This window comes from Cryptomeria japonica, chromosome 4, assembly GCF_030272615.1.
Source record: "Cryptomeria japonica chromosome 4, Sugi_1.0, whole genome shotgun sequence".
Lineage (NCBI taxonomy): Eukaryota > Viridiplantae > Streptophyta > Pinopsida > Cupressales > Cupressaceae > Cryptomeria > Cryptomeria japonica.
The window spans coordinates 432,523,986-432,548,011 of record NC_081408.1 but is presented as its reverse complement, the minus strand read 5'-3'; the positions used below and the strand labels follow the sequence as shown (position 1 = coordinate 432,548,011).

At 37.5% G+C, this 24,026-nt stretch overlaps 1 protein-coding gene across 1 annotated transcript; it reads right to left on the bottom strand.

Annotated features, from left to right (window-relative positions):
- Positions 1-22,711: 22,711 nt before the first annotated feature.
- Positions 22,712-23,821, bottom strand: LOC131030472 (uncharacterized). Its single transcript, XM_057961310.2, has one exon. It carries the CDS (start codon positions 23,580-23,582, stop codon positions 23,022-23,024), a length of 561 nt encoding a protein of 186 aa, XP_057817293.1. The 5' UTR covers positions 23,583-23,821; the 3' UTR covers positions 22,712-23,021.
- Between the last annotated feature and the right edge of the window lie 205 nt (positions 23,822-24,026).

The window sequence follows — 24,026 nt, the reverse complement described above, 5'->3', positions numbered from 1 at the left end:
TTGCTGTTACACTCCACATTTGGTGGATCATCCACCTCTTGTGAAATATCATATCAATTCTCCTACCTACCCCTACTTTTTCTTACCTACCCTTGTTTCTCATTGAGCCACATGTCATGATTGTGTGCACACATATCCATATGGCATTACCTATATAAGTAGGCCCATATTCATTATATTGGTTAATCCAGTTGATCATTTACATATTGATGAGAATACAGTTTGTTCTTGTCACTATATTGTCTCTCTTTTATGCTTTTCATTGTGCCCTTGATCTTAGCAAAATCTCACACTAAGAAGTAGATGGGAAGTGGATGGAAACAATCATAATGTCCTTATGTCCTTACTAGTATTCTTTAGTTTCAAAGTTGCAGTGTGTTGGATGTTGAAGATGCAAAGACCTAAAAAACAGCCTGGAAAGAGTTGATTACAACATACAAAACCCCATAACTCTACCTCTTAAGTATTTTAAGGAAAAAAATCTATAACATGATAATTGAAGTTACATTTTGCATGACAGTTGTTCATTAAAATCACATAAGATGGCAATTCGATTATCTCTAACTTAAACTACATAACAATTTTTTAGTACTCTCAATTGGGCAGTTGTCTTAAGTTTTTCAATGTTAATCAATTTAAACAAGACACAAAAGTTTAGATCATGTTTTCATCAATCGAAACACGGATGGGAATGATCCTAACAAACCTTTGCAACTGGAATGCAAAAGGAAGTTAGTAGTGAGGCCCTTGCTAATATATAGTTCTTAGTTTCAAAGATGCACACGCATTCAAGGTTGAAAATTCAGACCACAAAAGAAACACGAGAAATGTGAAACCTACAACAGCAACAAAATCCAAAATTATACATCTAAACTATTTGTAAGAAAAAAATCTTCATTTCTTAGCATGGCAGGTAGAATCGTTACCACTCATCTTGAAGCCAACTAGCAGCATACTATATTCAGTGGAAGATGATGTGTGTAGTCTGTACACATTTCATACAAGTCTTGTGCCAGTATGGTTGATACCTTGAGCAACCTAGTAAACTTGCACTTGATCGACTAGTAATTAAAGAAGAGAAAATGAAATAGTCGTTGGAAATGCAACAAAAGCCTTAGTTGTGAAAAAGAAAAATAGCGAGTTAATAAGACAAACTAATATTTCTAAACCATAAACTCATACAGCAAGAATCTCCTTGCCCAAAGAAGAACGTATGCTTTATTTTTGTAATCCGTGAAATCATGTCAAACATTGCAACACCAAAAATAGGCTTTTTGTTATGATGCTAAAGAGAAACAAAGAACTACATGCATATAGAATTACAAGTGTCAAACAACATATTATAGTTCACAATAAATGATTTTTACCGTGTGTTAACTCAGCAAAGGTGAAGTTTTGGGAGAAAATAGTGTCTTAGACCAAGGAGCTAGTGGTAAACCTTCCATATAACAATTGTAGGGAAAAAAAATTGTGTCGTCCATCTACCGAAACCATAGTTACCAAGAGACTCATATCTAACCCTTGTACTCTTCTTCTACATTGCAAACAATAACTCATCTCAAAGACCTTTAACCTCAAAGCATTAGGAGGCTTCATATTATGTTTCTTTCCGTCTCTATTACACCTCTTATATGTCTTTTAAAAACGTCCCTTGAAAATCAGGAAACCTTTAGAGATTTCTTATAGATATATCATTGAAATTATATTGGATTTTCATTGAGTGCTAACATAAAGAAATACACTAGTAGACTTGTAGTTCTACTTCAGCACTAAACAAATTTTTGCAAAACTATTTTTATCAAATCCAAAAGACATTAGTTCAAAGAAAAACAATAAGATGGTTTAAGTGCACACGTTAATGCTTTATTAAAATGAGAAAATATAGTCATCTCCATTCACCACTATACCATGGCTTTTAAGATGATGTAAATCTCCCCCCAATCCATATCTATCATCTCTGCGTAGTTATCGTTTAAAATTATTGTTTATATCATAATTGATGGTTGCTTTCATTTGACATCTTCTATTTCAATAGTTTAAAATGTTATTTTCCAGAAAACAGAAATTTTAGTATTTTACTTTCTTTAAAATTGCATATGCATTGTATAATATGTTCTAAATTTAAATTTTATATACATTCATTTTTTCACTATGACCAAAACATAAGCACTCTCTTTCAATTAGTTGAATTATTGATGGGATGAGGCAACATAAGTCAGAAGTTGACTTGGTTGTAGACCCTTCAGCAAAATGAAAATTGTGTGAGGGTGGTTATTTCAATCAGTTGAAATTATTGAAGGGATGAGGCAACAAAAGTCGGAAGCTGACTTGAGCATAGACCCTTCAACAAAATGAAATTGGGTGAAGGGTGCATAAATATGAAAGCTCATAGAGTTGCCGGTATTGGTGAATTATGGTATTCGACACGTGAAAGTTAAATATGGTCCCAATGCAAGATAATTTCATCAACTTTATTGACGATGCATCTAACTAAACTTTTAAAGATTTTCTTAAAAGGACTTTGGAAGCTTTTGATTCATTTCAGATTAGGGGAAAATACATGTCCAATAAATTTTCTCAGAATTTAAAACAGAAAGATAGGCTACTCTCAATACCATCTACGCCTCAACAAAACAAAGTGTTGAGAAAAATAGGACATTGGTAAGTTTTGCAAGATACATGCCTGCATTTAGCAAGTTAACCTAATGTTTTTAAAGGAGGACATCCCCAGGTTTCCCTGTCATCTGCAAGAACATTTTCCTGATTAATGAGCAATTTGAGGATCTGAAGTGTCTAGAAACATCCACTGCACATAAGAGACCGGACATGAACATGATGTACTGATTTGGATGAAGAAGGATTTGAAATATTTTTAAAGTATATCGGACATGCAAGGATACTTTATCACCGCAATTTTCTCAGAATTTAAAATAGCGATAAAGGCAACTATCAATAACATGTACACTTCAACAAAATGGAGTGCTGAGCAGAATTGGGCATTGGTAAAAATTGTTAGATCCGCCATGCCTGCATATAGCAAGTTATCCGATTACTTTACAAAGGTGTGTCCCCAGGAATCCCTGTCATCTGTAAGAACGTTTCCCTGTTTCATGAGCAATTTGGGGAGGCAATTTGGGGATGCTCACCTCCCCAAGACATCTAGGAGCAACCGCTGCTATGGATCACACTTGAAATGGCACTGATATGGATGAAAACGGATTGGTAACATTTTTAAATTATACACACAGAGAGGCCATCCCAAGCTGTTCCCAAAATCTATAAAAAAAAATTCCCCCACACTCCAGAAACATTGGTTTTTAACATGTAAATGCAATGAAACCAAAAGATGCATGGACTAGTAAGAACTATCAACTGCATATTTTGATTTTTTCAGAGCAACTGGTTGAATGATATAGATATATATGCTGATGAAAGATGATTCAGATGACAAAAGTATTTAAGCAATTTACACTGGCTGGTTAATTAAAGGGTAAATTGAATGATCAGAATGCTAAGGTTCTTCTGGTAAAAGAAGAGAGAACATTTGATGAAGAAACTTGATCAATAATACGCCAAGAAAAATGTATTGCATAAAAATAAGGAACCAAAATTAAAAAAAGCAAGATTCTAAAGCGAATGACAAATAATAAAGCTTACCAATGGTCTGTCTGAAGCAAAATATCATTTCAAAAAAGTACAACCCATGATTTTATTTGTACTTCACCACTCAACAAGGATACAAAGCCCACCTAGAAGGAAAAGGATTCTATTGAATTTGTTTGTAAAAATAACAAATTGACTCAATTAATGAAGAAATAAACTCAGCCTTGATTGTTGAACCATGGTCTTCAAATGAAACACTTAATAGTTCCGACTCTGATAAATGGTAAGAAGCAAAAGATGTTCAATATAATTCTCTGATAAAGAATAGAACATTGGAATTAGAACATCCCGTTTGGTATAAAGATTGGTCATTGAAAACAGGTGCGAAGAAAAAGTTATACTCGGGATAAGGCAAGATTAGTTGGTAAGGGTATTCACAAACACCAGGAGTAATTTACCATATGTTTTCTAAGTTCTTCAATTGTTACTTGATGACCTTAATTACAGCAATTTTTATTGTTGGAGAAAAACAGAAGATATTTAAGTACATAAACAGGGTTTTCCTCGGTAGAAATTTTGATGAAGTATGCAGGAATCAACTAGAAGGGTTTTCCTCACTTAAATTTTTGATGGGGTATGTAGGAATCGACTAGAACAGTTCGAAGAGTTCGGACTCCAAGAGTTCCTAACAAGCAGCAAAGAGCAGCTGGTTTACAAATCAAAGGAGTTGTTGTATAGGCTGAACAATGCTAGTGGTGTATCGTATCAAAATTGATAAATTTAAATTGCAAAAGGATTTTAAAAGAGAAAGGTCAATTATAATATCTGTAAGAAATCAATGTAACTCTATGATCTGTTGAAAAATACAATCTTAACCAGCAATTGGCATAATTTGATCGTAATGTGAAAGCAAGATCATTTATTGAGTTTGAAATGGTAAGACTATCGCCAAAGACAGAAGATCTGGAGATTATGAAAACTCTGCTGTATCAAAATGTGGTAGTAAGTCTTACACATAGCACTATAAGTACTAGACAAAGATATTGTCTTTGCAGGAGGTTGTCAGTACATTGAAGACACAGTTCCATAATATTCACAAGCTACAAAATGGATGCTGTGGTATCTAAATGGAACAAAAGACTTTGGTTTTAGCTTAGAATGGAAGCGTCAAAGAAAAAGTGAACATGAAACTAGGAGGATATTGTGAATTACATTGAGCTGTTAGTATTGAGTCACTGACACTTCATTGTTTCTCTATTTGATAAAAAAATTGTTTCTTGGCATGGTAAAACCCAACTGTGACCCTAAAATTACAAAGCTAAAAACATCTTGTTGGTGTTTGTTTTATCATCTACCAAACATTAGAATAAGATACCCAAAAGTATTATATCCTCTCCTGAAAAATCACTATTGATTCCAAGGTCTATATGTGCAAGCGACTTTAGTGGGATAGCTAATTGGGTAGTGTTTGCTGAAAATCTCAAGGGGGACTTACGTTAACAAATGTCTTTTAAGCTTCTGGACTTACAGATTTAGCAATTTTAGGCTCTCTTTTTGGGGGGGTGATTTTCGAGATTTAGACTTTCAAATAGGGGAAAAAGGGATAGGTTTTCAGAAAGCTGATCTAATCCTACGAATTCTGGAGAGGGTATTAAATGGGTGCTCTCGGGAAACCACACTTTGCTTCGCCACACTGAGGACAACTACACAAAGCGGGTGCAATCTTCAACGGGTTGTGCTTATGATCGAAATATTGGCATGCATAGAGGATAGGCTCGGACTAACTTTGCACAGTGAAATGGAAATCATCCATTCACCAAAAGTATGAGCAAAGATACACCATCACTTAACACTTTATCAGATTCTTCATTCAATTCTAACAACATGAAAACAAATCTAAATTAACTTTAACTAAAGTGTTGAGAAAATTGAAACCATGCTAATCATTCAAACAACGGAGATTACAAAGCCTTAAGAGAAAGCGCACATGCAATATATTATTTGAAAATGACCTTCACGCAACAATATGTCAAAAACCTCACACTCTCCAAATGAGAGGAGGTAGCCTTGTATAGTTTTTCAAAAATCAATGAACGGTCGAGATCAAACAATGATCAAGGGCCCAGATTGAAAGTTACAAACCCTAATTAAGGTTTCTCAAAACTCTATTAGTTTGAAAGAATGAGAAAGTGACAAGTGGCACAGCTGCTATTGTCACTGAGGTGAGTGTCCAGTTTCCCCTTTTGCAAATTCAATGTATCTGGACATGATGAGCCTAACCTCTTCCATAGTGACACTTAGCAAGTTGCTAATCTGGAAGTTGATGATGTCCACATCATCAGTACATGTGGCGAGGATGCCTTTCCACTCAACTTCTTGGGCAAGAAAGTTCTCGTCAATGAAGAGAAAACTTGCAATCCTTGAAAGATCGCCCTTATCAATCATCCCCGAGTCTTTGAAAAAGCTCGACTGAATTCTGGCTCTCAGGATCTCTGCCTGCAAGTGTTTTTCTCGTATATTCTCTTTCTTCCAGATCTCTGATGCTACACGAAACACCTTACTCAAAATTTCTCTGACACTTTCCTCTGTCTCAAAGCACTTAGTCTCAAATTTCTTCAGGACTTCAATCCTGGTGACCAAAGCATGATACCAGGTGTTAAAGTCATATCTATCCCCAGCCTGTATGACACCTGCATCGACCAAACTTCGTTTTGACAGACCTCAGATAACCTTCAATTGTGGAAGTATTTCATCTTGAATTTCTTCAACATCTTCCCAATTTGCAGCTAAGTCCTGAATTCGGCTGACCAATGAAGAGGTCGACTCATGTGCTGATACTAAATTTTCTACAAGTATGTCAGCACGTGCCTAAGCATCTGAAATCCATTCCTTAGCCTGTGTGAATGTGCCCTTCATGTCCTTGTAATCTTTCATTGACTCTTGTTGAAGAGGCTGCAGAGGGGTGACTGGTATCTCATGGTTGAGTGGCCTAGTTAAATGGAGAACATATTTCTTCCACTGTTGGTTCTCTTCATCAACCTTCTTTCTTTTCTCCTTCTCCTGGGCTAGCCTCGCCTTGAGGGCGTTGCAAGAGTCATCAAAGTACTGGACTTCTTGGTCCTGAGTAGGCTTGCCCAACTCTATAGCAGCAATCTTATAATCCTCCGGGGCAAATATTGTCCCGAGTCTTTCCTTCCTTCGGCACAGTTATCTGAACTGTCCTAAACCCTGCACTATCCCTCTGAATCAAAGAGAATTCTCTGGTTGGCTTAGGTGGCTTGATTATGACTGGTTCGTTCACCTTTGCCAGAAATGTTGTTGTATTCCCTTCAAAATAGGTTTCCTTAAGGACCTTAGCCCTTATCCTTTCCCTCAACCAATCAGGAATGGTTGACTGCTCCACAGTATTTTGATCAAATCCATCATCTGTCCTTCCGGGTCCAGTAACTATACCATCGAGGAAAACTACTGGGGGCTCAGGCTCTTCAAATTTTGTGGCTGCATTTAAAACTTGTTCCTTGTCCGGACTTTGGACAACTTCTCTCATTATTTCCTCGATCGAAGGAGAAGGCACTCTTGCTTCATTATTCACCATATATGTGTCCATCACTTGCTCTTCAACTGCATTTTGATAAGGCACAGCAGATGCAGCACTCAGAATGGAATGACCTTCGTTGGACTCACGTCTCTCCCCGACAACTTTCTTTCCCCTGGCCTTTCCAAAGCTTCCAACTAATTCCTTCCTTTTTCGGGACCCAACACTCTCTGGATTTTGAGCATTGCCTGCAGAGATACAAGGGTTGGAGGACAGAGAGTCATCCACTCCCATTAAATCATAGGTCAGGGCCACACCTTTAGACTTCAATTGTTTCGTCCTCTCAGATGTCCACCACTTGGAGTATTCGACCACCGACCTCATGAGGTCTGCCAAATCTGACTTCTCTCCTTCTGACCAATCAACCAAGGCTAGTGGCTCATTCCTCATCTTCTCAAAGCCTGGCTGCTGAAGCTCAAGACTGTCTTCTACTTGATCAACAACTCTGAATAAATATGTTGCTCTTACCATGCTCAAGGGAATCCTTGACCAAAATCTCCTCTTGATTTCGAAACTATCGGCTACGTTAGCCCAATAATCTTCCACACCTTTAGACTTCAATTGTTTCGTCCTCTCAGATGTCCACCACTTGGAGTATTCAACCACCGACCTCATGAGGTCTGCCAGATCTAACTTCTCTCCTTCTAACCAATCAACCAAGGCTAGTGGCTCATTCCTCATCTTCTCAAAGCCTGGCTGCAGAACTCAAGATTGTCTTCTACTTGATCAGCAACTCTAAATACTTTTGTTGCTCTTACCCATGCTCAAGGGAATCCTTGACCAAAATCTCCTCTTGATTTCGAAACTATCGGCTGCATTAGCCCAATAATCTTCCAAATCAGCTCTGTGCTCAAATGTCATCCCTTCGACCCTTTTCATCTTATGGAATGGATCGAAATTCTTTCTTGCTTTGTACTAGTAGAAAGGGTACCAAGCCAACTCTTTCTTAGCAGTGGCAACGGCTTGTGATGACGGGCACGTCTCTAATCCATTTCCAATCGTGAGGGAGGAGGTTCCTGTCGTCTTCTGCTTATCTCTTTGAACTGTCATATATCCCTCTAATTGCCTCACAACCTCTAGTAGCACAACTCGGTTGCTAGGTTAAGCTGGGAGCTTATAGGGAGATGCGAAAAACCCCTGAATTTTGATGTAAGTGAACTTAGGGTATTGAATATACCAATATCCGAATCTACTTATGAAGTCCATAGACTCCTGAGAGAGTCTCTGATGTAGTCCACCTTGCAATGTCTGTGTGATGTGCATCAAAAATGTATCATTCACCCTCTTGAAACGAAACTTTTCTTCCATGTGAAGCTGGGGATAACAGTCATAGACGGGAAACTGATTTTCTTTGTTTCCCACTTCCCCTCTGCAAGTGAGGCCTCTGTATCTGTAGGTTCTAGCCAGGGAATAGAACAAGTATGAGCTCAAAAAGAAGGTCCTATTCGATTCTAGATTCTTCAATTGGCTGTCCAAGTTATCACTTATCATTCGAGCCTAGTCTATCATCTTGACTCCGTTCATTATTTCGTTTATGAAATAATACATCCAAGGCTCAAATGGAGCGCCTTGGGGATTACCCATTATCCTGTCCAACTGGACAATCATATCTCCAATATCCTCTTTGAAGTATGCCCTCACCAAGCTCTTCCTCTGTAGTTTGGAGGAACCTTTCCTTGGCTTGTCCAGCCAGGAATGATTGACAATGGCGTCGTACTCCTCAAAATGATCTTGATACATGCAATCAGCTTCATCCTTGGTTACGTACACAGCATTATGATATTCTAGAATTCTGAAGGCTTCCCTAATGGCCTCATCGCTAATATTTGCCAACACTCTTTCATCTGGTGCAACAATATCCCTACTGACAGGGTTGTAGTGCCTAGCGCACTCAGCTACCAACTCAGTGCACTGCATGGTAGGGAGAAAACCGACAACATGCACGATGCCACTCTTCATCATCTTTCGTGCGATCATGGTAGGCACAAGGTTATCTAAACCGAACATCTGCTTCTTGAACTCCCTCAGATTGATATGCCCGAGGTTAGTATCGCTGATATTCTTCCATTTTGAGGTCATCCTCGATTCAGGAGGAGCATCCTTGTCTACTTGGAACTTCATCGTGCCTAAAATCTACAAATAAACATGAAGCTTAAGTTGGAAATCAGATCTTAGATTAAAGAAAATCGAGGTTGCGAATGGCTAAGTGCTTGGAGCATTTACTTTATTTTCATACTTAGCCATGAGAATGGAATTTTCACATGTAAACTCTCCAACCTAAGGACATTTATGATTGCAATCCAAAAAAGCCAGGTTTTATAACTTCAAAACTCTCATTCCATTTTGTCTAAAAATGATCCTTCTTACTGAAAATTTGGATAAATCCATAAAAATAACTGCCAATGAACCCTAGGAAACTCAGAAAATGCAATAAATCTGCATTTAAAACCAACTTCACCTTCGAATGAATGAGAATAAGGCTAGAAGATAGAAGGAATCTTAAGAAAACTAAGAAAAATTGATGAATCTGCCTTCTACCAGCTAGTTCAACTCCAACAATTTGCAGGTATTTTGATAAGAATGAAGCTGATAAATCAGAATTCCTCAAGAAGCTCGCCCAACCTGCAAGAGACATACTTGCAACACTTCCAATCTACAAAATTCTCTTCCAAATGACCTTCAATCTGCGAAATTCGAACTTCTTGTGTGAGAATGAAGAAGTGAAGAATGTATTTGTAATGAAGTTGGTTTTCACAATTAGAAACACGCAAATATCCATCCAATTCATGTTTCTAAATTCGACTTCAACCTTGAGAAAGTTTCCAGTTTGATTTTGAGTTGTGCTGTCATCTCTTTGAGTTCGAAAATCTTATTCTTGTGCAAGTTTCTAAAATTGATTTGTCTATATATCCGAACTTGATCTTTTAAACATCTTCCTAGAAACTTTCTAATTTGGAACTCAGTCCAAAATTGCCTCAATCTGCAAATATCTTCTTCTACTTTCGATTTATGGTTTGAATTTCTCACAAACTTGAGTTTCTATTTTGATTTCCTAGCTCATGGATCTTTGAATATCTCTTTTTTTAAACTTTCCAAGTCAGTTAGCAGTTCGAATTCTAGGAAGATTTGGGTGACATCACTTGAGAATATTCCATTTCGAACTTGCTGTTGACTTTGTTTGACTTCCAAGAGTAGGGCGAAGTTTGAGAAGACCTTTGTTTGACTTCCAAGAGTAGGGTGAAGTTTTGAGCTTCCCAACTTGATGCTTGGGCAGAGTTTGAGGCATCCTCATATAGGGCGGAGTATTGAGACTTCACCATGGCGGACTTCCTTGACTTGACCTTGCTTGGAGGGCGGACTTTGAAGGCTTTCCAAGGCCGACTTTTGAATGACATCTTCAAGCATAAGGCGGAGTTTTGAGACTTCACCATGGCGGACTTTAAAGACATCTCCACCAGCATGGCGGACTTTTGGAACTTCACAAGGAGGGCGGACTTTGAAGGCATCTCCAAGGGCGAAGTTTGAGAAGACCACCTCTAGGCGGAGTTTGAGAGACACCAAGGAGGGCGGAGTTTGAAGGTACCTCAAGCATGGCGGACTTTAGAAGTATGCAACTTGGGCGGACTTTTATTCAACTTGTGTGCCAAGTAGGGCGAACTTTATTCATTTCCCTCAAGGCGGAGTTTGGAAGCATGGCACCATCATAATACCTTGGCTAGGTGGATTTTTGAGCCTCTTCAATCATCATGCTTGGGCGGAGTTTTAAGCTACCTCTAGAAGGCGGACTTTCTTCACTTCATCATGGGCAGACCTTTGGAGGCTTGTTTCAAGGGTGGACTTTGAAGGTGAGGGCGGAGTTTTAGCATCTCTTCATAGGGCGGAGTTTTGGAGGCTTAGCCACTTCATGGAGGGCGGACTTTTGGAAGGCCTCAAGAGGCTTGCACACCATCATGGGCAGACTTTCATGGCTCCATTGCATAGGGCGGACTTTGAGGACACCTCCATCATTAGCACCTTGGGCGGAGTTTTCATCACCTGCCATAACACTCAACATCATTCATTAGCCAGACTTAGAAAAATATTTGGAAATTTTCAAAATTCCACAATTTTATCAATTTTCACCAGATTAACTTGAAATTTGAAATCCATACTCAGGCAAACCATCTGAAGCATCATGACCCCTAAAATGTAGGAACCTAGCTTTTTAGATCAAAACTTGGAAATTCTTGATCGCAATCGAAGCAGGTCAGTGGTATCAATGCAAACCCTAGGTCCCCACTCCGAAAAAGAAAAAAGCAAGCATCCCTAAAAAATAGGGAAAACTTTCTAAAAATAGCCATACCGGGGATTGAGCTAAAAATGCCAAAAACAGAACTTCCTAAAAACTAGGAAAAGGCAAAAAAAGCAAACTTTCTAAAGAAAGTTGTCTAAATTCGTTCATATCAATTGCGTTCTTCATCCTTTGGCCTTTCTAGGCACTTTGGTAGTATTCGGACTCTATTACCACTTGGCTTACACAAACTAACTTTCAATCTCTAGGACTCGAACCGTTCAAAACTAAGCAAGGCTTGACAAAACTGAAGCGGAAGGCCACGGGCACTAACAAAAACCCTAGAAAGCAGGAAAGGAGAGGATCCCCATTTGCAATGGGGCAATGTGTGAAAAAGGTCACAACACAACCCAGTTGCGCAAGCTACCAAAAGAGTTAGAATGGATGAGAAGGTCACTTGGAGATATAGGAGAAGAAACATACAACCAGCTACAAGAGGAGTGTTAGTGTAATAGCCTGAATTTAGTTAGGTTAAAAAAGGAGAAACTGCCCAACATTTAGGTCTTTCTGTTTAACAGTTTCCCACCTATTGCATTTCCACTTCATTTCTTCCTATAAATGTTCTTCATTCTCTATCTCTACTCTATATAATCATCTTTTGAATATGCTTTGTTTTTCACACTAGCGCAGCACATCAGAGTTCTCTGCAACTAGTACAGATCTGTGTCAAGCTTTGCATCCGTTTTGTTGTTAATGTGAACCTGTTCAAGTTGTAAGAACCTTCTCACTTAGACAAGCTTCCAAACACTCATTTTGAGGCTATCATTTGCTTAATGTTTAAACTTGCAACAATTGCAGTAAGCCAGTAACCCGCCATTACTTGCTTGATCTGGTATAAAAGCACTCTCAGAAAAAAGGCCAAGTGGTTATCCACATCAAATTTGTTTAAATATAAATTTCCTCCACATCATTTTACATAGAGCTTTCCTCATCTAGCATGAAAGCTGGGGAAATTGTCCTTTTACCGTGGAGGAAATGACCAGAGAAGTGGAGAAAATGAAAGAGTACCATACTCATATATATCTCCTCGTTTGCAATTATCAACATCATTGAAAATATCCTATAGGTTCACTTTGCCCTATTCCAGAAAGCTTTTCTAATTGCATGTAAGTATCTAACCAGAACCCATCCTCATCATTGTAAGTCTATTTACCTGTTAACCTACCTACTTAACCATATAGGCATCAATTTTTGGCAGCTAATCTATTTGTCATCCTTTGTTGTTCTGCATTTCTATGTGTATTTTCTGATGTGTTATTTGCTATATGCCCACTTATGTTAATATCACAAAATTTTCTAAGAACGGTCATAGGCAATAGAATAAACACAGAATGGATGCTTGTATGCCAACAAAAATATATCATTTATATGTTTGAATATGAAAGATAGAAAGATTCCATGGCATCAAATGCTTTATGCAAATATAGTAAGGATCACTTTGGTCACAAATACAAGAAATTACTCTAGCCAAGAAATTTATTACCTTCGGATCACCAAGATCTCAGGATGGTAAGGTAAGAGCATATGGTGGATGAATGATGACTATAAATAACAATTCCAAAAGATGCGGCAATGGAATGCACGAACAATACAAAAATGCTAGAGCTGAATAAATATATTCAAATATGCTAGAACATCATTAAATAAACAACATATAAATATGAATCATATCTGCTATTACAATATGTTGCTGCTCTAAATACAAGTTCTTGCTGGAAAAATAGAATAAAAGCTTTCAACACAACCTTTGAATGAGATTGCCCTTACCAAACCAAAGGGGTATCATCCCCCAGCCTCCAAATCCTAAGTTACCAATTTGGGTACAGGTGCAGGTACGGGAACCAGAACCCGCTATGACAGTACAGCAATTTTTTTGCTTGGGTATGGCCTGTACGGGTACAAGAATGTATGTATGTATATAGAAAGAGAGAGAGAGAGAGAGAGAGAGAGAGAGAGAATTTAAATACCTCACATTCATTAATTTGCAAAAAAAAAAAAAATACTCAAGTCTCAAACTTCAAAGTATCATTACACAATGAAATTTCAAATTACAATCAACATTAAATATTCATATTCTTCTTCATCAGAAGCATCATACACAATCCTGGGTACTTATTTTGCTTCTAAATATTTAAAAGCTTCATACATAGATTCGATTGATATATTCATACAAAGATTTGATGAGAATTTTAAAAAAGTACTGCATATTTTATTTCATATGCATGCACATATTTTGATTTATTCTCCTGAGTACGACTCATGGGTACTTCTTGGGTGCCCAGATTCGCTATGGGTCCTTCACAAGAACCACAATGAACCCAAGCACCCAGGAAGTACCCAAGCCATACCTAGCGCTGTACCCATACTGAACACGTACCTGAAACGTAAATGTACCAAGACCCGAGCTTTACCAGCAGTACCCAATAACATAGTCCAATTCCAAGGGTTTTCTTCCTCAAATTCTATTGCTGAACACAACACTCAAACTATAATATAAAAGATTGAATAAATTGGTAGATATCTCAAAGAGAGCAATTAAGATATTTATGAAAAAAAAATTCCCAAATAGCCCACACTTTGTTGTGAATACCAAATTGTAACTCCTCATTTATGTTTTGACATAATTTGTCAACAAGAAGTTGCCAAGCTGGGGTTACCACTATTAGAATAATATTAAATTATTAAAAGATAAGGCTTACAATTGTAATAAAGTCACCTTAGTGGCAAGTTTTATTTCTACTTTTTTAATTTCGCTTTTTAGATTTAAGTGAGTCATGTAATATTTATCTGTCTGGATGATTCCGTTCTCCAATCTCTATAAAAGGAAATGAACCTCATTGTAATTGTATACTATTATCTAGTTAATTAATAGAATATTATTGTGTGTTCTATTAATTTTTACAATAGGGTATTAGAGGTAGGGAGTCACGTGAAAAGATGCTGAATCTTGTGAAAAAACTCATGAAGGTTTAAGGTTAAATCACAGGCTCTCTTTTTTTCCTAAGTTACCAATTTGGGTTTGGGCTTTGGTTTGGACACACAAACCCAGTTTGTGGGTTCGAACAATTTTTTTTTGCCCTTTGGGTTTGTGGGTCGGATTTGTCTGTACATGAATATATATATATATATACAAAAATTTAAAGAAATATACAAAATTACTAAGTTACCGGGTTCGCCCCTGGGACGCCCTGGTACGGGTCCGGGTTCGACCGGGTCCGTGGTACGGGTCCGGTTCGACCTGGGTTCGACCAGGGTTCGAAAAACCCAAGGTGGGTTCGACCCGGGTCGAACCCAGTCGAACCCAGGCGAACCCCGGCGGCTAGGCGGCCCGTAAAGCTAAAAAACAAACCAAATTTTAATTTTTTTTCAGTTCCGCCTATTAAAAAGTGAAAATCATAACCTAAAAAACACTTCTAAAACACTTTATTGACACATTTCACCTCATTTGTGTTGCAAACAAATTTTTTATGAGAGCAGGTTGAAGAAAGTTTGAAGAAAATTTGGCTTCCAAAATCAAAGAGGAGGAGTTGAAGACTGATTTTAGAAGCTTCAACAAGTGTTGCAGCATCATTTCCATACATTTTCAAGCTTCCATTGGCTGCAAGAGGTAGGTTTTTAAACATTTTTTTCCAACTTTTTTTGTTTCACAAATTTTCAAACATGAAACTTGAATTTTTTTTCATTATTTAGTTTTTGTTTTTGAATATGTTTATTTTATTTCTTGCCATAGGAACTAGAATGGCATCTACATCTTCCTCCATTGGCAATGAACAAATAATTGCAAAACAAAGAAATGATCCAAATTCTCCCTTATGGAAATATGTGGACATTATAAAACAACTTCCGGGAGGTGGGGGATTCCGTTGGAAATGCCATGGATGTGATATTGAACGTAATAGTTCATATTATCGGGTGGTAGGCCATTTGTGTGGAATAAAAGGAAGGGGCATCAAAAAATGCCCTGGAAAAAATGGTAAACCTATACCAGATGAGATAGTGATGAAATATATTAGGGAGCATGAGGCGGCAGAAGAGAGGGAAGCCCGTAGATTGAACCAAACCGCATCAAAGAAAACAAGGGGAATGCAAGGCCCTTCTAATCCCAGTACTGTAGTAGAAGACCACCCCTTCTTTGCCACAAATGAACCTCAAAGTGAACCACCCTTGACACGTAAAAGAACAAAGGGGCCTTTAGAAACCGCATTCCAAAATGAGAGTAGAGACAATGCTGATCAAGATATAGTAAGGTGCATTTATGCAAATGGGTTGTCATTCAATGTTGTTCGCTCCCCATATTGGAAGCAAATGATAAAAAGTGTTAATGAGGCACCAAGAGGGTATAAGGGCCCCAGTTATGAGAAGGTACGTGGAACATTATTGGAGAAAGAGGTGAAGAGGGTTGAAGATGCATTGAAACCCATAAGGGATTCATGGGTTGAGACAGGTGTAACAATTGTTTCAGATGGGTGGAAAGATGCTAAAAACCGTCCCTTGATCAATGTCATAGCGGTGTCCCCTAAAGGGGCAATGTTTTTGAGAGCTGTGGATTGTGAGGGCCAAATAAAAGATGGCCAATTTATTGCAGAAATTCTCATCTCTGCCATTGAGTCTGTGGGACCTCGCAATGTTGTCCAAGTCATAACGGACAATGCAAAAAATTGTAGAGCTGCTGGTTTGTTGGTTGAGCAACGCTATGATCACATCTTTTGGACACCTTGTGCGGTACATTCACTCAATCTTATGCTACAAAGGATTGGGCAAAAAATAAAATGGATCAGAGATGTGTATGCAGAGGCTGAGGACATCCAGATGTTCATCACAAACCACCACATGTCTCAAGGGATTTTTAGAACCTATTCAAATTTGGAGCTATTGAAGGTAAGTGAAATAGTAATTTAATTTTACATTTTCTGATTTTTTTGAATTTTCAATGTTAATAATATCATTGTGTAAGCTATATTATGTATTCTTCTTTAAAGTTTGGCTTTATTTTTTAATCATTTGGCATTAATTTGTGTTATAGGTTGCTGAGACCCGTTTTGCAACAAACACAATCGTCTTAAGACGACTTGTGAAAGTTAGAGTGGCACTATGCAATATGGTGATCAGCACCAATTGGACTGTATGGAAGCAAAGTAGCACTGAGAGGGCAGAAAAAATTAGGGATAGAATATTGAATGAGAAATGGTGGGATCTTGTTACATATCTCCTAAGTATCACTGAGCCCATCATGAGCATGATTCGCTATACAGACATGGATAGGCCTTGCATAAGTGAGATTTATGATGGCATTGATTCAATGCTTGAAAAAATAAAGGTCACTATAAATGAAAAAGAGAATGATCCTCAAGAGAAATTCTTCAAAGAACTGGAAGTAATTATTGTAGAGAGGTGGAATAAGATGACCACTCCTTTGCACCTTCTTGCCTATGCCTTGACACCTAAGTACTATAGCAATCAGTTTCTTGATAAACCAGGAAGGATTCCACCATGGAGAGATCTAGAAGTATCTGATGGGTATAAGGCAGCATTTCTTAGACTATATCCCGATGATGATTTGCGAGATGTTGTTACAAATGAGTTCATAGAATTCGCAAATGAGAATAGTCTAAGTGTTGATGCACTTCGTCATAGATCCAAGAAAGATGCTCATAGCTGGTGGTACTTCCATGGCACATGCTTCCAACACCTACAACCCCTCGCTATAAAAGTTTTATCACAAGTAAGTTTAATTAATTAAAATTTTAAATTTACAAGTTTTAGTTTATTTATAGTTTACTTTGTCTTCATAGGTTGCTAGTAATTTTATTTTTATTAATGTATAACTTTAATTGTTTACTTTGTCTTCATAGGTTGCTAGTTCATCTGCTTTAGAAAGAAATTGGAGCACATACTCTTTCATCCACTCAGTAAAGCGCAATAGGCTGCTATCAAAAAGAGCGGAGAATTTAGTATATGTGCATTCCAACCTACGTCTTCTTTCACACAAACAACATGACTACACACAAGGGGAAACAAAGATGTGGGATATAGAGCCAGAGCATACTGATTTGGATGCTCCTGCTTCTCAGCTTCTTGCATTGACACTTGATGACTCGGAAATTGAGCCAACTTATAGTGCAAGTGCAAGTGGCATTGGCTCATGTAATGTCAATGTCAATGAGGAGGAGGAGGAGGAGGAGGAGGATGAAGAATTAGATGATCCATTTGATGATTAAACTTTAAGTTTATATTGTTGAAAGTTGAAACAATGATACTTGAATATTTTGTCATTTTGATATTAAACTTGATGTATATGATGCTATTATCAATTATGGTATGATCATGATGCTATGATTACAAGTTTATGTTTGTTTTGTTGTTCATATGATGCTATGTGACATGCATATTTTAATTCATGCTTATAGGCTTCACAAATATCAAAATATATATATATATAGAAAAAAAATTTACATGTTTTTGTACTAACGAACCCAAACGAACCCAAACCCCTTTTCAAAATTTTGCCGTACCGGCGTACCGGGTTCTTCGAACCCGAACCCGAACCCGAACCCGAACCGGCAACTTAGCAAAATTATAAAACTAAATACATTCGATAGTATGATACTTCATTATTGATCAATGTCAATTGATAGTTCAGAATTGAATTGGAAGATGGAACAATGCAAAATGGCAGAAGAAAAACATTTAATAGCATGCTACTTCATCATTGATCAATGCATGAGGAAAACCCAACGATAGAAGGGGTGCTTTTAGGGACATTTTAGAGTTTTTCGATGCAAAAAAAGGTCAAAAGTCTGTTTTTGTTATGTTTTGGTGCTCAGAGCCTTTGGATACGCTAGGGTTCGTACCTAGCGAACCCAAATGAACCCCCGGGCAAACCCGAACCCAAGTGAACCCGGTTTGGGTGCATGGACCAAAACAGGCAAACCCGGTAACTCTGTTTTTTTTGTGTGAACTAACTTTTTTTTTTCAAAAAATTGCGTAGAAATTTTCATTCAAAATAACTTGCATGTGCATGCGAGTTGCATGTACCTTGCATGTGCTTGCATGTCACTGTGTGTAGAAGATTCATGGTGTTTAAAGTTCTAATTTCTAAAGCATTTCTTCTATTATAATTTTTTAGCCTCGCTAGCTTGTGGGATTCTATTAGAAGGAATTGCATATTGTTAAAGGTTTGTGGATTGCGGTGGATGTCTGTAGAATCCCTTGCCAAATCTGATTGAAAATTTCTGATTTAAATGCTCAAGGAATATTGTCAAACACTTGTCATGAAACTTCTGTACTTGCTGATTGTGGTTTCTTTTTGATATTCTGATTTTAGAGATGATAATATGCATTCATTGAACTCAAAAGGACATATATCAAAGTCTGAAGTTAAATGAGAATGCAATGTAACACCTACCACTAACCTTTCAATGACAATGTGTGACTGAAATCGTATGAAATATGCATCTACAGCTGTTAGACATTTCTACAAACATTTGGCATGCATTCTAAGAGACCAAAATGCACTTACAACAGATTGTCATTAACACAAACACTTGTCATACATACATGTAATTACCACGTGCCAATGAGTGGTACTAACAGCAATAAATGTAGCCTCCAACAATCTGAAACCGCTCTTCAAACCCCTTTGAATTTATGTAGATTAACTCTTCTAAAATGCATTAGTACTGTAGCATTTACTATTAACAGGTACTGTAGCAATTTACTATTCACGGGTACTGTAACGATTTACTATTCATGGGTACTGTAGCGCACTATTCACGGGTACTGTAGCAGCAAATAAATCTCTGAATATAATCCCTTTCAATCTGCAAACAAACTCTGAAATAAACCCTCCAATCAGCTCAATATTGACTCCTGAGTGAAGCCAACTCTCACAAGCATAATCAGATGATATTGCACACCCTCTATATGATGTTACAATGAAGAACCCATGCTCTCCAATGCCGACAAGCCTTCAACTACACTTCAATGCTCCAGAGAAACTTCAATCAAAAACTCCAATCACATAATGAAGTTCGATTCCTTTTGCACACTTATATTTCCTCAAGAAGTTCAAACTTCTTCAAAAAGCTCTTAATTAACATTAAAATGTTATAATATTTCATTGGCATCAATAATGTAATGAAACCTTGGGTTATGTGCTCATAAATTATTAATGAACTTGGCCCCCTTCTCATGATAAATAGACCCTCATTTAAGTGCTTTATAATATAAAGTCATTTTATAACTTAATAATATAATCTCCAAATAATTAATGTTTAATTGAGCCAATTAAACATTAATATCTCCATGAATACTCTGTATTTTTTAACGTCGTCTGAACTCCAAGCCAACATGAGGAGACTGCATATGACCATACCCCTTTACTAAAAATAGCAGCGGTCCATCTCTAACATCCCAAGACTTACTAAAATCCGTAAGTAGAGCAAATGATGTCCGAATGATGCCAAACGAAGACCAAACTGAAGCACTCTGAACACTGGGGATGATACCAATCCTCAAAAGACCCTCTAACCAATCCCATTAGCCTACGAGGTTCAGGGTAATAGGCTAATCCTCACTAAAAAACTGATGTCAACAAAAAGGGGACATCACAATGTCCTGTGATGCATTTATGTAGATCAACATCCTAAAGTTATTCAAAATTTCAGCAAGAAGGTACTAAGGTTTGAAAATATTCGATTTTATTATAATTTTTGGAAATGAAATTTTTCGTTGGTGTTGCTCTAAATGACCACCACAATGAAGATGAAGCAGAATCAAAAGTTTGGACAGCCATGTACATTGTCTATGGATATCTTGAAATAATATGTGTTGAGATACTTCTTGAAGCTAATGCCGACAAACTTTGTCGCCATGTTGAAGATCCTCCAGATGCAATTCTAGAGGAGCCTAAAAAAATTACTATGTCAAATGAACTGCACATATTTTAAGAAGTCCACACTTTCAAGACAGGAAGGAATCTAGTATAGATAAAACTCAAAATGGATGGTTGCTTAGCTTGGAAGTTTGTGATCTTGGGAATCATGCCCTTATGAGGGTATAAGACAACTTGATGGAGCTCAATAAAGTAACTCAACATGGACTATTGTCCAATGGCTCGAGAGATCTATGATATAGGAGTTTCGGTACATGGTAATCCGGGAATTCAGGAATTCAGCTGGAGAGCTACAGCTTTATGAAGGAATGAGGCACTTCTAAAGAATGGCATATTCATGGTTCAAGGTATTTTTAGTTTGTGTTGTTTTATTTTCAGCGAAGTAAGCCTTTCAAGGAGGTATTAGAATAATATTAAATTATTAAAATATTATGTTCCATTAATTTTTGCAATAACCACAACCTTTATACGGAGGCCCACACCCCATAATATTCATCACCATTTTATTTCTTACTACTAAATCATAGCTCCTTTATTAAAAAAAAATTGTAACCCTAGCCAGAAAATAGAGATAGGGCCCACATAAGCTAATTAATTTAAGAAGGACATTACATATTATAAGATTACTTTTTGTTATTTCTGCAGTAATTGATCTTTTATTCTGTTCAAGACAGTTCATGGAGATGGAGGATTTTTATAACGATCACACCTTGCTTTTATTTGTCTTATCTCTCTCTGACTGTTCATGAAGATGTTATCATTATGATTTTAAAACACTCTGAATTACTTGCCAAATCCCAAATACTCGCTAGTCACTCAGGCACAGCAAGTTGCTAGCTAAAAAATTCAACAATGGTGAGTACTTGCTGGTAAACTTGGTGAGTCCAAAGGTAAAACGCATCTGCCATAAAAACAAAAAAAAACTGCCAATAAACTGTGATGAACTTTTCTTTCCCACCATTTCAAATTGAGCTTCCATTTTAGGTGTATACAGCAAATCCTGATTATTTGCAGCCATATTTCTGTGATTTGAAGTGAAGATTGACTGATTTTAGAGAATTTTTCGGCTGTATTTCGAAAAAGCTTCAAAAAGGCATGCACCATAGAGGTCTATGTGGTCTGGACCCCACAAAGGATGCATCCTCTCAACCTCACTGGGAGCTCCCATCCCCAGACGCCTAATCTGATTTTAAAAAGCTAAAATCAAAAATTGTTTCAAGTCCATGTTTTTCTTGGATAAAACTTGTAAAATATTAATACAGATATGTAATTAAATAAATTTATCATCATGACACTATGCTGTGAACTGGTTACTGAACTCATTTTTCGATCTACAAATTAGGAAAAATTATTTAAGACCTCTGTAAATTTGGTTTCACGAATGCTTTTTAAGAAGATTTTACAAATTTATGTGTTTTTATACGTTTGGAAATTTCACCAAGTTTTTCCAGAGTCCCAAGACTGAGTCAAATTGTAGGCCTGCCAAGTTTTTGCTGCGTCAAGTTTTGAACTATGGCTGTCATGATCACAACTCCCTTCCCATATTTTAATACCTCCTTGATTGTTGGATGTTGTTTCCCTTAATAGATTCCCCTTTGGCTATCAAAAAAGGACGTTACAATCAATTAAAAAGGTCATAAGTGAATGTCTATGATGGGATCTTCCCATTAATGCAGATCAAAAAGGACTTTAATACAATCTTAGAGTAGCACACAAATCAAAAACAAAATAGGTAGGACACTAAATGTTCACTATGAAGCTCAATAATACATTATCAAAGTCTGTTGAAATTAGTTTTTAGATAAACTTTTCTATAAACAATCAAAGTGTATGTACTTGGATAGAAATTCATATTTGCTTTTACAATTACCAAGATTAACGATCAATTCTCCAGGATTTGTTTGATATTTTTTTTAAGGTTGTATAAACTGATTTATGAATGCAAACGCCTGAGCAATTGAGCCTAATATTGTTTTCAAATTTATTTCGTCCTCAACATTTAAATTGTTGCATGTCCTACAAATATTTGCATCAAAATTTAAATAAATGGAATCAAACATCCATTTTCCTTGCATTTACTTATAGATTATGGTGTGTTTTCGACATGCCAGATCCTTCAACACAATTTTTAAGAGAAATGGAGATCCCAAACTTGTTAATAAATTAAATAAGCTCATTTTAACATCCTTTGACAGCACAGTCTTTAAATCCCTACGCATGTTTGCATATATATAGAACCAAATATCACAGTATCAAAATGAAAGAACGTAGTTTATGTCAGCAGCAAAGGTTGAAATAGCAAAACCCTCATTTTATTTTCAATCCGCTAAAATAGGGGAGACAAGGAAGAGATATTGGAAATTCCAAGCCCCTTATGTGTTTAATACCTTGAAACGTTTGGAGAATAGGAAAACCTGAAATGGTCTTTAGATGAAAGCCGGGATTTCCAAAAAGGAAATATTCAATGAAAATGAATAAGAAAGCCCTAAATTTAAAAGTTCCAAGGCCCTCGTGTTATTCTATACCCCGAAAATTGATGGGGGTAAGAGCAAATGGGAAAACGATGGTATAAGGAGGGAAGATGAAAGATAAGAAAAGAATCAACCTGAAAGACCAATGGGATTAGTATCGGCCTCCATGAAGCTACAGATCCTCTCCATGACCTCTCTGCCCTTGAGGCTATTCTGCAGAAACTTTTCAGCGCAGCGCTGCTCGACTTTCTCAGCGACCGAGGCTAAGGCAGAGAGCGGGGTGCAGCGGATGCTGGTCTCCTGCGTAGAGAGAGTCCATTGAGGATTGGCAGGATGGGGGACGAGCCACGACTTCTCCTCAACCTCCACAAAGTCCTTGAGCGTGATGTTTTTGGAGACGAGGGCCATGCTTCGATTCTTGGCGTCCACGATAGAGGTCTCAATACAGTGGCAGACGTTTTGGCCGAGGAGGCGCTGCAACCACCAGGGACCCGGCGTGTTCACCGTTATAATGCGCTTGCTGCGCAGCTGTCCGCTAGTCGCGTCCAGGGCTCGACTCACCGTGTCCACCTCTACGATGTGCGACAGCGTCGATCTGTTAGCCGGGTCCCCAAATTTCCTCCAGCTTGCGGCGCTTACGCGCTCCCAAGGGTGCCTGAACACATGCTCCTGCGTGTATACCTTCACCATATCTCCAAAAATACTTATCAATTGCCTCTGGGGGATTCAGCTACCAAAAGTGCCGAAGAAATATGAACCGTCTTACTGACTCTCTTTATGCTTCAATGCCTGATGCCGTTTGATTTCTTCTCAGTTTTCAAAGCCGTCGTGTTATAAATGGTGGACTACATTGAAGAAATCGGGCATGCCTAAGAAGCTGCCCAAAGCCCGTCTCAAGAACTTTCCGAGGGAATTTAGACTTTTAAGGCTCTCTCTCTTATGTAAAAGGTCCAACCGTTTTTTCTTTTTTGAATAGGGAAAGGATTCATTAGTAGTTATTCATGTATCAATTAGGTCTTTTTTTAATTTATTTATTTTTGGGAAAGGTTCAGTTATCGGATCTATTATTAGTTATTTATGTATCAATAAATTGTTAAGTTTTTGTTTATCTAATCTTTTAAGGGAAGGGGTTCA